General features: G+C 29.8%; 1 protein-coding gene across 1 annotated transcript; it reads right to left on the reverse strand.

Annotated features, from left to right (window-relative positions):
- Positions 1–3,263: 3,263 nt before the first annotated feature.
- Positions 3,264–12,709, reverse strand: LOC107437014 (very low-density lipoprotein receptor-like). The gene is made up of 4 exons (XM_043053948.2): positions 12,549–12,709; positions 7,423–7,647; positions 6,000–6,221; positions 3,264–3,418 (listed from the first exon to the last, which is right to left on the reverse strand). Exons 1-4 carry the CDS (start codon positions 12,619–12,621, stop codon positions 3,291–3,293), a joined length of 648 nt encoding a protein of 215 aa, XP_042909882.1. The 5' UTR covers positions 12,622–12,709; the 3' UTR covers positions 3,264–3,290.
- Between the last annotated feature and the right edge of the window lie 2,346 nt (positions 12,710–15,055).

The following is a 15,055-nucleotide window of genomic DNA, read 5'->3' on the forward strand; positions in this document are numbered from 1 at the left end:
AATATGCTACTTAATTAGTTCAGATAATATTTTAAGCTACGAAATTACAGACAAAAGATGTACTTTCTCTTCTTATGCATATGTTTTTTTGGCCGATTAGGAATCCTCACCCCCAAAATTTAGGGGTAGTCGCAATCTGGAAAATATGGTCCTAATAGTTTGGTCAGGATTTTTTAAATTTTTAATGGAATTTTTTTAAGCAAATTGAAAACTTTTCGCTCGCATTTTTAAATTCGATTATCGAAAGATATCTTCACACAAAAAAAAAATATTTCGAACAACTATTTATTGCTTCTTTTATACATATTTTTATTTAATAATTGCTGCAAAAAATTTAAATGTAAGGTATACAAATTTTTTCATCAATTTCAGGAATGTAATTTTATATATAATCGAAGCATTAAGATTAAGTAATACTGGTACGTGAAGATACGATCATTAGATCAAAAGTTATTCAATATGGGTCATTTTATTTGCTCATTGTACTCACATACATCGAATGTAAATATGTACATATATTACAAGTACATACATTTATAAACACATTACATGTACCTACGTGCAGTGGGCAAAATAATTAATGAAACTCCATGAATAACTTTTGATCTAATCATCGGATTTTCACTTACTAGCATTCAATCTTAATGGTTTAAGGAGATGACTTCAAATAAGTTTGTCTACAATAGAAAATTATATACTGCGAACTTATATACTTATTATTATTCAGATTTTTTAAATTTTTAGGATATTCACATCTAACTTTTTTCATTAGTTGCCAAATACGATTCACTACAAAATTATGATAAGTTTTTCATAAGAAGAAAAAAAATTTCGAAATGAAAAATGAAAAGTTTTCAAAAGAAAATTTCTCTGCCCATGCACAATATAAAATAACTAACACCAAATACTTATATCTAGGGCAGTTTTTAACGAATTTTTTAAAAATTTTAACTTAATAATTTCGCAGTTAATTTTAAATTGCTCAAAACCTTATGTCTAATTCCTTTAAATATTTATAAAGATATAGCCAAAAAAAAAAGAAAAAAAAAGATCATAAGGCAAAAAAAAATTTGTTTTTTATAAAAATGTCCATAACTCTATAAAAATTTACTTTAAATTTACGAAATTTCATACAGTTAAAAATAACAATTTCAGTAATCGATATAAGTTACAAGCTTATTGCTTAATTTTCGGACATTGCGAGTGTCCAGAAATACTTGTTTTCTTTCGTAATTTATTGTTGGTCTCTCAAACCTCTGAAAGCCATAAATCGCATTGTTGGTCTCTCAAACCTCTGAAAGCCATAAATCGCATCGTTAAGTATGAAAACTCGCATGAACTAAACATCTCTAAAGTTATAAAAGAATCCTTTTTGCAATTCATGTGAAATTTTTTAAAAAATATTCAAAAACAGAAAGTGTCTTATTGGAGAGTAGGGGAGAGTGGGGTCAATTGTAACAGGGTACGATTGTAACAGAGCAAAAATTTCGAGTGTTGGGTTCCAGATTTGGTTCCTAGGTGGCGCACAAGGTGTATTTAAAAAATCTACATGTACACCCCTGATGGCAACCATTTTTATGTACTTTTGAAAGAGTTACATCACAAAAGATATTTTCACGCCACGCAAGTACTTTTTTTGGTATTAGAATATTATATTGTAACAAAGTAATTTTGTTTAAACAAATAAAAATTAGTAACCGAATATGTAAGTGGACACCTTAATTAACCTTTCAATAAAAAAAANAAACACATGTGCTCTATTCATTAACACGAAGAAAAATTCTAGACAATTATTTTAAAAACAACATGAGATATCCTTTTTACGGTGGTGTAAATTATGAGAAACTCTAATTTTGAGATAAACACATTTAAAGATTTAAAATCAATACATTAACATGGCGCATTTAGTTTGATGAATGTTTTAGTTTAGTCTATCCACTGTTATGATCTTGCACAAAAACTGCTATGACTTTGTAAATAATTAGAGTACAAACAAAAGTAAAGTATTTTTAAAAAAATCTAAGAGTACAAGTATTCTAAATTTACAGCAAACTCAATTTATAAAACTTTGATCAAAATCTTGTTTTCGCACTAGTTTACTAGTTCTTATTGTAACCTTAAAACAATAGTCATAATATATTTTTTTTAAACTTACTCTATTTCTCAAAACTATTTTCATTTGATAGATTATACTTCTGTTTCTCGATTAATCATTAATTATTTTTAAGAAAAATAATCATAATTTATGTTTTAAAACTTAATCTCTGAAACTTAATCTAATTATGAATAATTGTAAAAAATATATTTAGCAATAAGTTAAGTAAGTTAAGTTTATTAAAAAGACCTGGAAATATTTAGTTACATAAAAGGTCAAAGGAATTTTATAGGGATCATGTGTTGACATATATATATATATATATATATATATATGTCAACACATGATCCCTATAAAATTCCTTTGACCTTTTATGTAACTAAATATTTCCAGGTCTTTTTAATAAACTTAACTTACTTAACTTATTGCTAAATATATTTTTTACAATTATTCATAATTAGATTAAGTTTCAGAGATTAAGTTTTAAAACATAAATTATGATTATTTTTCTTAAAAATAATTAATGATTAATCGAGAAACAGAAGTATAATCTATCAAATGAAAATAGTTTTGAGAAATAGAGTAAGTTTAAAAAAAATATATTATGACTATTGTTTTAAGGTTACAATAAGAACTAGTAAACTAGTGCGAAAACAAGATTTTGATCAAAGTTTTATAAATTGAGTTTGCTGTAAATTTAGAATACTTGTACTCTTAGATTTTTTTAAAAATACTTTACTTTTGTTTGTACTCTAATTATTTACAAAGTCATAGCAGTTTTTGTGCAAGATCATAACAGTGGATAGACTAAACTAAAACATTCATCAAACTAAATGCGCCATGTTAATGTATTGATTTTAAATCTTTAAATGTGTTTATCTCAAAATTAGAGTTTCTCATAATTTACACCACCGTAAAAAGGATATCTCATGTTGTTTTTAAAATAATTGTCTAGAATCGCCATTTCGCTTATAAATGATCAGATAGCAATGACGTCATAGATCACATGATCCGTGATCTTCTTCTTGAAGTTCAAGTATCCAATTAATATTGTAACATAATTATTTATTGAATTTTATATTTTATCTTCCTAATTAACTTTCTGCGCAGAATATTTCGGAATGATAATGCATTCAAATTTTTATATCTTATTAACTCAATCCGTCAATCATTTTTTCTAAAATTATTTTTATTATCATCCATAAGAAACAAACAAGTTTGGAGATGATCTGGAATGGATTTTTCTGTAAATTTCCTCTTTCATGCGCCGTTTCTTTTCATTCTTCACATTCTCAGAGTTGGCTTGATACTCTCTTAATCCATCTGTAAAATGATACAGAACTTGATACAAAAGAAAAATATATTTGAATGAAACAGGATTGTTACGTTTAAAACACTTGTTTTACTAATTTTAAAATTTAATCAATTTTTTTTAGATAAAAAATGCAGTAATTATTGTATGTTCTTTTATTTCTATTATTAAAATATTATGCTATTTTTTTTTTTAAAGTCTGTCCAACTGTTTTTTTTTTTTTTTTTTTCATTTCTTTTTCGTTTCCTTTTTTCTAAACTATTAAAATATCTTACAAAGTTTTTTTTTCCATACAGTATTTTTATTATTTTTAATGGCGAAAACATTATCCACAGTTGAAGCTTCAATTAATTTTTTTCTTTTGAATACTTAGAAAAAATGACTTAAATGATCCCAAGAAACTTAAGAGGTAAGATATTACCTGATCAAAAACTTCATTTGCTTCAAAAATATATGAATAGGAAATAACAGTCGACATGCTTCAAGCGCTCCAAAAATAGGCGTCCATTTTCAAGACTTTACAGACGTGAATAAAAAGAAAACATATGAAAAAAAAGGAAAACAAAATTGCAGGGAACAAAATTAGAAAAATTCCAGTAGCCCAAAGAGAAAAAAATGTGGTTTCTCTAGTTTTGTTCTTCACCTTTCTTTAAATTTTAATTGGCAATTTTACATTTTATATTTAAAATCATTTTTGTTTCTTTTCATTCAAGTTTGCCAAGTCTTGAAAATGGGAGACAATTTTCATAGAGCTTGAAGCATATCGACTGTTATTTCCTATTTATATATATTTGAAGCGAACGAAGCTTTTCATCAATTTACATATAAAGTATACTGAAATGTCCCCATTGTTTACGATTTTCAACCTATCGAAAATTGAACAGTTACATAAATCTGACGTCTGATTCAAAAATTTCTCAACTGTAACTAGAAATATAGAAAATTAATAAATTTTTATAAAACAATGTTCTGTCATTGGTTTCATAAAAAAATAATAATAATAATAATACTCAGTTATTCGTAAGCAATTGAATCTTTTCGTTCTTATTTATTATAAAAAATTTCTCTTTAGAACCACTGAAGAAAATTAAACAAAAATTGCTTTGCTTACGTGAAATAGTTTTTCAGTTATGTGCTTTTCAAGGAAAAGATACAAACTGCTAAATGTTTAATACAGAATAACAATACTGCAAAAATAATTTTTTAATTTTAAGTAAAAAAAGATATTTTTTCTCATGCAGAGAAAAACTTATTAACGAAAGAACTAAAGGAAAAATAAAAAGAACAAAGGTTAGGAAATATTTTCACTTTGTTATTCTTCTCTTATTATGAAATTGTCCTCTTATAATCGGCTGCATTATTAACCAAATTAAAGAGAATTATCTGGGAGGTAACTGAGGAATAAAACTATCGATAACTGCATCGATGCAGTATCGATAGCTGAGGAATAAAATGGCCATTTCTTCCAGGAGTATGAATAGCCACTTTTATCCTAACACAGCAATTATAAGTGAAAAATATTTCATAAAATTTTTTTAACTATATTTTTTTTGTAATAAATTCTCCATTTAACACTGTTTTTATTTTGTCTCTCTATGAATGAGAACATATTTCTGCTTTAAGATTTAAAAAAATCTTTTCGTAGCGTTATTATTTTGTTTTTAGCATTTAGCACACTCTGTATATTTTCTATGAAAAGTACGTAAGCCCCGAAATTTTTATTCAATTTCCTACTTGGATTTTCGAGATGGAATTTTTCTTAATAAAATTAAACAAATTCAGTTGTTTATTTATTTATTTGTTTTTCTCCTTATTATTATTTAGTTTTATTATTATTTTTTTATATATTTGAACCCGTGACGGGACACATAAAAGTTAATTAAATAAATATAATTAAAAAATAATAATTTTTCTTGCTTCATTCCTGTTTTCTTTCGATTTTTGGATTCCTGCAGAGTAAAATACAAAAATCGCTTTGATGTTATTTAGACTGCCAATTATGTTAAAAATCTCAAAGCGCCCAATGAATTATTTATTTTTACATTTTTAAAAGAAATGTGGTTTACAAGGGAGCTTCGTTCTGACTCAATTAAAAATATATAGGAAAAAGTACACTAAACAATAGTAATTCAGGGTTTTTATTAAGAATGTTTATAAGAAGTGTTTTAAATAAACAAAAGGAAAATTTATTATTTTTTCTTAAAAACAACGATTTTTTTCCTCCAATCTTTGAATGAAATTAAGGAGTACTCTTTTATGCAAAACACGTGTTTCGCACGACCGCCCATTTTGAAAACAGCAAAGTTAAAAAAATTTAAAAATGACAACAAAAAAAATTTAAAATAAAATAAACAAACTTATGAATAAATCTACGTATATTCATAGAAAGTGTATTCATGTATGGCAGTACATCACCAAATACTTTATGTTTAACACTAATTAAAGAAAATTTCTTTGATAAGTCTTTTTTTTGAATTATGAAAAAGCGATTGTTAGATCAAAAGTTAGTTGGGGATTATGTTTTGTTTTCACACTTTGCATTGGAAATAATACATTCGTATGCGTTTGCTCTCTGATTAAAAATTTACTGACCACAATCCATCTCGTCAGAGCCATCAGGACAATCGTCATTTCCATCGCAAATGTTGTCATTCGCTATACAGTTGATGTTATCAGAGCATTTAAATCCATCACATAACATTGTGCAATTGTGTTCATCACGACCATCCTCACAATCCATCTCCTCATCACACTCGTAAGTTAAAGGAAAGCACGATCCTTCAGGACAGTAGAATCCAACGCAGTTGCTGCTAGCTGAAATATAAATAATAAGTTCTTTCGCCAAGGAAAAGTTATGGAAGGAAGGTTATGCGCGTACATAGTGTGCATGATAGTCTCTAACAGCATATAGTTTTAAGTGTACGAGTATATACTTGAGCAAAATAACATTCAGATATCAAAATGTCGTATGATATTAATGTGAGACAAACCATTAATTAAAAACCAACTATTATTACTGAAATAGAAAAAAGCAAAAGCATCAAATATCAGTTCTTCATTCATCCTTGCGGTCAGAACATTTTTGTTTTTCAATGAGCATCAAAGGCTGCTAATCAAACTTAAAATGAAACCAATCCTCTGCTCTTACTGACGGCTCTATAAGGGTTGGCCAAAATAATTTTTTTTTTGTTACACTTAAGTATACTACAGTAAAATTAGGCGAAAATTTATGAAGCTCAGATAATCAAAATAACAAGCCGTGTCGTACCATTGGAATTTGTTTAGGAAGGTCATGGTCAACCGCACATGAAAATACCATACGAAATACGGTGACGGGGTTTGGTTCGATATCGACGCATATAAAGAATGATTTTTATNTATATATATATATATATAGGGGAGGAGGAAGGTAACCGCAGTCTGGATAACATGGTTCTAATAGTTTAGATAATGATCGGAAGGTTAGGCCTTTTAATATTACTTTTTAAGTGCACTCTTTGCATGTTTCCCTATATCTCGTGAACTTTCTGCTTATTTTGCTTTATCATGTGAACTTTTAAGCGAATGGAAAAAATTTGCACATGAAATTCATTTATCCGAAGAGACTAATTCATTGGAGCATATTAATTATCAGCAAAGCGTAATCCAACAGTTTGGAACTCATAAGAGTTTTAAAAGTAGCTGACTGACTATAGTTTTGTTTTGCATCATATTATCAGTATGGTTGGTCGAAACATAAACTGTTTCCAACTCACAACAGTTATAAGAGTTGCAGACTGACTAAAAAAAGTTTTTTTTCTTGCTGCACCCTATTTATAATCCGAGTTTAGTTGGACAAATCGTAATCTAACAGTCTCATACTCATAACAGTTATAACAGTAGCTGATTGTTTGCTAAATAGTTCGAATGACCAAAGATCCTTTGTTAAACATCCTTAAGACTTGAGAAATAACTCATATCGTTTAAAAATAAGATAAAATAAGTTACATCGTTTAAAAATAAAATCTATAGTTACTGCAATTTTCTTCATCCGTTAAGTCGTAGCAGTGGGGTCGTCCGTCGCAGACATATGCCTTCAGAATGCTCTGCCCGTTGTTGCACACGAAATGGATTTGTTCGTCATATTCACAATTCCATTCATCGTCCCCGAAGAAGCAATCCTCTTGAGAATCGCATCTCCAGATGCTTGGAATGCAGGTACCATCTCGGCACTGGAATTCATCCTCACACTTCTCGCCCTCTGCGAACAAAAGTCCCTTATAATGACCAAATTTAGTAGTTACAGGAAAAGCCGAAATGAATGTTATGTGTGGTACTGTTTTTTTAAAAAAAATTTACCAATTTTAATATTAACTTTTGTTCTGTATAGTTCCAATTTTTCAACATCAGGGGGTATAAACAAACATATTTTTTCGTGGGTCTAATGTAGGTCTGATGTGCATATACGAGGGTTATTTCTTTTTCAAGGTCCGATTGGTCGCTGAGGGGAAACTTCGGAGGTAAATCAGTTGGGTCTGTGCGCAGATGTCTTGCGCTGTGTCTGTAGTTGGCCAGGGGAAAGCGAGGATTAGCGGTTGTCATTTTTGAGGTATGGAGCACATAAACATGTTTCAAAAAATAGAGTCTCTCGCCAAATGTGAACTGCGTTCAGTCAATCCATTTCTGCATGCTGAAGGAAGCAATGCAGCTGAAATTCATAGACGAATGAGTAAAGTGTATAATGAGAAGCGTTCATGAGTGATAGCAATGTGCGGAAATGGTGCAGGAACTTTGATGCTGGATGCACAGCAGGGTTTAAGCTGAGTCTAAAAATTCATTAGCAAAAAAGCTAAAATCTGAAAAAAAGTTTTAGCAAAATGCTAAAATGCCATTAGGCTTATAAAATTATTTTATATCAAACAAGTACTGTAAGTTATCTGACAAAGAATAGCTTAATGTACCAGAATATAAAAAAGAATACCTATAACAAAAAACAAAAAACACATTTATTATTTATCAAAACATTTTGGTTTATAATTAACAATCTTCCTTTTCTTTCATGTTTGCCCATTTTACAAATGCTTCTTGAAAGTTAAATGCCCTTTCAGGGCCCTCAATATTAATCATTAACAAATTGTTTACATGGTTGATTAACAACATGTTTCGAATATTAGTTTTAATCAAATTAAGGCAGCTAAAGCCCCTTTCACAGTCAACAGTGTGCATTGGTATTGTTGCACAATACTTTATAACAGAAGTTATTAATGGGTAGTGTTCAGACACATCATTGGTATATAAAAATAAAAGTAATTCATTAAATGACCGGTTTTTACATCGTTGCATTAAGATGTGTTTAAATAATCCCCATTCACAAAGTAATTCAGTTTCTGTAAACTGAAAATCTTTTCTGTGAGATTCCGAAAACAAATTGAAAATGCAACGGATTTCCTTTACACCATAATGCTGTAATTCTTCCGAACTATGGGGCATCCTGCTAGGTATAAATATATTGAACATTTCGATTTTATCCAAATCTCCCAATCTATCAGTAATATTTTCAATGATACAGTTTAAAAAATTGTGCATCAAATTACGGAATCTTTCCCTCTGTTTCAGTCCATCTAAAATTATATGACCCTGAAACTAAAATTTTTATATATTTAATATATTCTCGCCATTTTTGTTGATCGCTATGCTTCATCTCGTTTGATCACGTTTTTTTCGTGAACGCTAGCGTTCTTCTTGCGAAAGATATTTAGATTTTTTCTCCTTCTTGTTTGATCAAGTTTTTTTCATGGATGTTAGCGTCATGGTTTTTCGCGGAAGCTTTTTTTTTAATGGAATTTAGTAAAATTCTTTAGCAAAAATGCGAAAATGCTTTGTTGAATTTTAGCATTTTTGAGGGGTCTTTTCGCATTTTGCGAAAAAAGCTACCGTAGCGGAAACCCTGATGCACAGATGTTCATGATGCAGGCGGCCAGGGAAGGAAGTCAGTGTCAACCGATGATCTTGCTCAGGGCGTGGATCAGGCGATTCGCGGAAATCGTCGGTTCACAATTTATAGGTTGAGTGAATTGACAAAACTCAACGAATGGGCACCGTCCTCCAGCATTACCATCACGACGAAGATAAGTTTTTGGACAAAATTGTCACATTACGAAACTGAAGAAACGCTGGCAAGGAGAACAAACTTTCGCCACAAACAACGAGCTGCAAACCAGCGTAAAGAATTGGCTAAAAACACAAGCGGCTGCTTTCTATAATGAAGGTATTGGAAAATTGATACCACGCTACGACAAACGTATGAATCGGAACGGCGATCACGCCGAAAAGTACATTAAGGTTGTATCACATTGTTCCATATGAAATTTTCTTGATTCTAACTGTGATTTTCTCTTAGCTACCAATCGGACCTTGAAAAAAAAAGCCCTCGTATATATATAATAGAAATATTTTTAATTGTTGTGCATTATGTTGGTAGAGGAGTGAAAGTTGTTAATTGATTTTGAGGCTGCGATGTGAAATTCTTAAGAAAAAAAGATGGATATAGTTCTTCTAATCATGAATTTTCCATTTTTCTTTAAAAAAAAAACATTTCTCAAATCTAAAGAGAAGAAATGGTTACCACGCTTCCATCACCAGTGACTGGTAGACCAAGACTCTGTATCTCAATATACATTTAAAGTTGACAATTCTATTTTTTAATTAAAAAAAAAAGAAATTCAAAATATTTGATAAATAAACCAAATTGAATTATGATTTTCAAATGGATCGATTTTTGTTCAAAGTATAGTGAAATACACTATTACAAATTAGTATTTTAATTGATATATGTCAATATATATCCGCCAATATGGTTCAGATTGGAATTAATTTAATTTTCTATTGATATAGCTTTCTGACTTGCAATAAATGGCTACTTAACAAGGTATTAAAATTCTCTACACTAGCTTCATAGCTTGTGTATACACTAGTGCTTTGTAGGGGGGCTAGAATAAACCTAAACAAAAATTAAAAAAAATATTATGGAAGAACTAAACAACTTTTTAAGTTCAGGTATAAACAGGAATGCAGCAAAATATCCAAATTAATGTTTAAAATTATTTCATGAGTTACAAATTATATTTAATAAGGTTCTTTTGACTAATTTGTGAAAAATGTCCACACTTGTCCTCCTTCTCCCCTAGTTATGACTGGTTAAAAAAATAAAATCTAAGCTCCCCGATCCATAGACTCTCATGCCATACTTTATAGACATTTAATTTCAGTGAATTTTGCTGAAAACGTAGTTTGTAGGTATGTCATCGTGAACAAAATAATTTTTTTTTTACCAGATACGTCATGACCATATAGTGCGCTAATTTACGAAGAATTTTTTTCTCCATGTAGTATGTTGATTGCTTAAATAAGTTTAGCTGTCTTGAGGTGTTTTAGAAATTCCAATAAGTTGACCAAAAAAGCAAGTATCTTTCAGTAAGTTTCCTCAACTCTAATGCTAAGTACTAAAAAATTTTTGTAAAAGTATTGAAAACTAACCTTAACAACTTAGTAATATTATCAAATATAAAACAATTGGGGGTTTTTTGCAACAAAAAGATTTGTAAACAAAGTCAAAAAAATTTTAAGATGTTAAAATAAATGTAACGATAAATTTTATATGTTCTTAGATATTGATATTTTAAGAAATTTTTTTATTTAAAATAACTGGCGTGCTTGGCAACAAAATATGCATATCTGTTTTCTTTTTTTAAATGCATATTATCAACAGTTTCAATATAATCAGTAATTTCAATTTTGCAAACTGTAAATCATTCCGTTATTATCTTATTTTTAGGCAAATAAAAGGTATTTTTTAAATATAGTTGGAAGCATTATGTAAAAAATTAAATTATATTTAATTTATTTTGATTGGTATGCATGTGTATAACATGATATACCAAAAAAGAACACGAATATTAAAAATTACGAAATAATGATAATCATATCTATCAGAGCGTCATATCTAAGACCCAGCGCATGCGCATAGTGACAGTCAGGAGGTACGTTATCTGTATTGGACAACTCTGCATGTACGATTGCGTACGCCGTCTCCTGTCAACCGCCAATTTATTCTTTCTTTCCATCTCAAAATATGTTAGCAGATTTAATCAACATGGATGACATAAATGTATTATTAAATATATATCGTAATTAATAGTAAAGTACTGTTTATGAAAAGTGCAAAAATGCTGAGCAAACCACCAGTAATGGTTAGGGAAAGGTTATGGTTAGGAGGTAATGAAGGTGAAAACCCGTTACAATAACGGCTGCGGCTGTGAAATGTTGCTTTTCCTTTATACACAGGGGCCGTAAGAAGCCTTGAGAAACGGTTTACATTATGTCAATGGAAGATAGCCTTCTTCCCCGATGTGTATTATTTGATTTAGTAAAGAATATCGAAATTTTTTACTGTAAGAGATAAATAAGTGGTATTTGACCTTTGATTTTCATGCATTTCCTGGAAAATACCAGCATTCACTAATTTTTTCTATTTAAATTTGCAGTTATTTATATCTAAGAGAAACGGTTATTCCTGATTGAAATTTTTTTAATTTACAAAATCAATTATTAGTAAATTTTTGAATTTGAATTAATAAAATTTTTTAAACTCCTTCTTTTGAGATTTTTATTTTAGTACAAATGTAACTCTGATAATCTAACTATTAGTAACTATTAGATATATCTTAGTAACTATTAGACTATTTTTCATAATAAAAAAAATACCAAGACATATATTATTTGGCAATTACAGCGCCTGAAAAAATACATACATAAAATGGACACTGGTTCCCCATCTGTTAATCATATTCAACATATATTAAGCTAAATCATTGGCCTCCTTTATAATAGAATATAAAAACGGCCAAATTCGTTATCGCAAAATAAAAATATTAGCACCTAAATTTTAGTTAGTGGGTGAAAAAAAAAACTTTAAAACTTTCCAGTACAAACGAGTTTGACTTTACCAAGTATTAAAAAAAACCTTAAAAAAATCATGAGTAGCTAAGGAAATTTAGAATTAGAGAAGTATAATTTATTTATAAAAACAATGGCGAAATTCTAAAATTAATATCATAACGCATATTAAAACAAACAAGGTTTCAAAATGAATTAATTACTCACCACCTAAAATCAATTCAGAAAGAAAAATGTCAACAAATAGTACTATTAAAATACACGTATTGAAAGTTGCCATTTGTTTTAAGAGTGGCTAAATGAGCATGTTTTCCATTTTTTAATACCGTTGTTATTGAAACGTGTTGCAGTTTTTTCTATCCCAGACCGCTTCCGTAAGATAAAAGTTCAACACATTGCTTCCTGGGAAATATTATTACTGTTTTCGGTGAATTCCTTTGATGGAAATGCTGTTGATCTTCATATCATTCCACACGGATCACCATGTAATTCGATTCAATCTCATATGCGTAAAATTTGAGCATATTGTGGCAATGCTCTCTATTAATAATCTCTATTAAGAAATTTGTTACTCATGGCTTGTCATTTTACAAAAATTATGGCATCTTCATTGCCTTTTTTTCAAATTTGTTACTTCCTCTAATTTTGAAAAAAAAATGTCCTTTTTACTGCTTCGTTTTATTTTAAGAGAAGCGATTGCATTTTTTTCCAGTAACAGAAATCAGGAGTTACAGAGTGCCATAACTGCGCCAAATTATTTTTACGTTAAATTAATATTAAATATTAGTATGCATATTCATTTCAGTATTTTTAATTTCAAACTCTAACTACACATAAAAATGTAATGATGGCGTCGTAGTTTGTTGTCCATTGCTGTCGATACAGGGTAAGATCCAGTTTTGGTTGTCATCAGTATTAAATAAATAAAAGTCATAACGGAATTGTTCTCCTGAAAAATATACTTGCAGGTAGGTACGTATTTTATTTACGTCGAACTGGAGCTGCCTATTGGTAACAATCTGGGGAGATCTGGCGATGGTCAGAAGACATGCTCTCGCAATTTCGATTTTTAGCAGAGGAGACCTCATGCATGAGGCGACTTATTCAATTTAGACATAGATCTGAAGAGGAAAGGAGTTGATGCCTGTATCCAGGATATTCCTTAACAGCCGACCGACCACAGGCCTTTCAATTCCTCAGATTTTACGAGCACGTACATCGCAAGTCCTTTGTGGGTCTCAGAGGATTCGAGGATCGAATCCCGACCTCTCCCCGAACAGGAATATGATTCACTAAACTCTGGGTTTCCATGGTCCAAATATTTTTGTATCCCAAATTTTTTGTTGTAGTTGTAGTTCATTTACGTCTCTCTAGAGCTGCATAATGGGGTCTGAAAAACATCCCCAAAGACATGCCATCACAATTAATCTCCACTGCAGAGGGGATGGCACCCCCGCTTCGGTAGCCCAACGACCCGCATGCGAAGTCGAGCACTTTACGATAAAACAGTAAACGGTAAAACCAATACCGCACGCTCTCGGTTCCTACGCAGACTGATCAAAGTGGTCGCCCACCCGCGCACTGACCTCAGCCAGTAATGCTTGACTTCGGTGATCTGCTGGTAACCGTGTCTTAACGATCAGGCCACCTGCGGTACGTATCCCAAATTTAAAGGTACTTACCTTTAATATTTATTTTTCTTATTTTGTTCTGTTATTATTACGTTTTTGATTTTGATTATTTTATAAAATAAGAATTTAAAACTAAAAGAGTTGTTCTTTTATTATAATCTGATTCTATGATATTGCCTCATCGCGCTTCATTTTAAGATAAACTTAATTGAATCGGTGTCTAAGCTTAATGACAGTTATACAATAATTTTTTAGGTATAAAATACATTAATAAGCTATTATAAAATACCATTAAAGCGATTCATTAAATGATTTCAGAGCTTAACGATCAGCTTCATGCACAATATGACACATGCACAAATTATATTTATCATATCAGCCTATTTAATAAGCGAAATTATTAAGTTACGGTTGTGAACTCTGCAAATTTGTTATCGAACAGATTCAATGTAAGTCTTTTCTGACGGCTTTCACCGAATCCTGGAAAAATACTATATTATTACAGAGAAAAGAAGTATGGTCAAAACTACCAATATGTGGTAAAATTTACAATATTTCTGGTTCTATTGAAACACCAAAAAGCTTGATATTTTTTTTTTTAAAGAAGTACTCTGATAATGATTTTGGTAAAATTAACAATGAAATATCGTTTTATAATGCGAGATAAAGTCGCATTAGTCGTAAGAAAAGTTAATCATCCCATGAAAAACATTCTTATCGAGACACCGTTGTTATTTTAATTCCAACGGTCAAAGGAAGGAAAATTAACCAACAAAATGACAGTATACTTAAAAAATGTAGTGCTAAAAGTTAAGTTTTAGACGTAAGAAAAGTAAATAATTCCATGAAAAACATTCTTAGTGTGATTCACTTTTTTTAATTCCAAGATAAAAAAAATAATACCAAAAAATGGCGGTAGGCCTTAAAAAATGTAGTTCTTAAAACATAAGTTCCAGTTGTAAGAAAAGTTAATCCTTCCATGAAATAATGGTAAAAATGATTTTCCTTTTAATTTTTGTAATGTTAATTTTTTAATTAAAAAAATGATTGATGGTTTTTAGATCTATTGATTGTGACATCAGG

Source organism: Parasteatoda tepidariorum, chromosome 10 (genome assembly GCF_043381705.1).
Source record: "Parasteatoda tepidariorum isolate YZ-2023 chromosome 10, CAS_Ptep_4.0, whole genome shotgun sequence".
In the NCBI taxonomy this organism is placed as follows: domain Eukaryota; kingdom Metazoa; phylum Arthropoda; class Arachnida; order Araneae; family Theridiidae; genus Parasteatoda; species Parasteatoda tepidariorum.

What these genes read in the sequence shown, in the direction of transcription:
- LOC107437014 (XM_043053948.2), bottom strand. Translation starts at nt 12,621, where the DNA reads ATGGCAACTTTCAATACGTGTATTTTAATAGTACTATTTGTTGACATT. An exon ending in TTCTGAATTGATTTTAGGTG is followed by an intron (nt 7,648 to 12,548) that starts GTGAGTAATTAA and finishes TTTTGTTCGCAG; the next exon opens with AGGGCGAGAAGTGTGAGGAT. An exon ending in AACGGATGAAGAAAATTGCA is followed by an intron (nt 6,222 to 7,422) that starts GTAACTATAGAT and finishes TTTATATTTCAG; the next exon opens with CTAGCAGCAACTGCGTTGGA.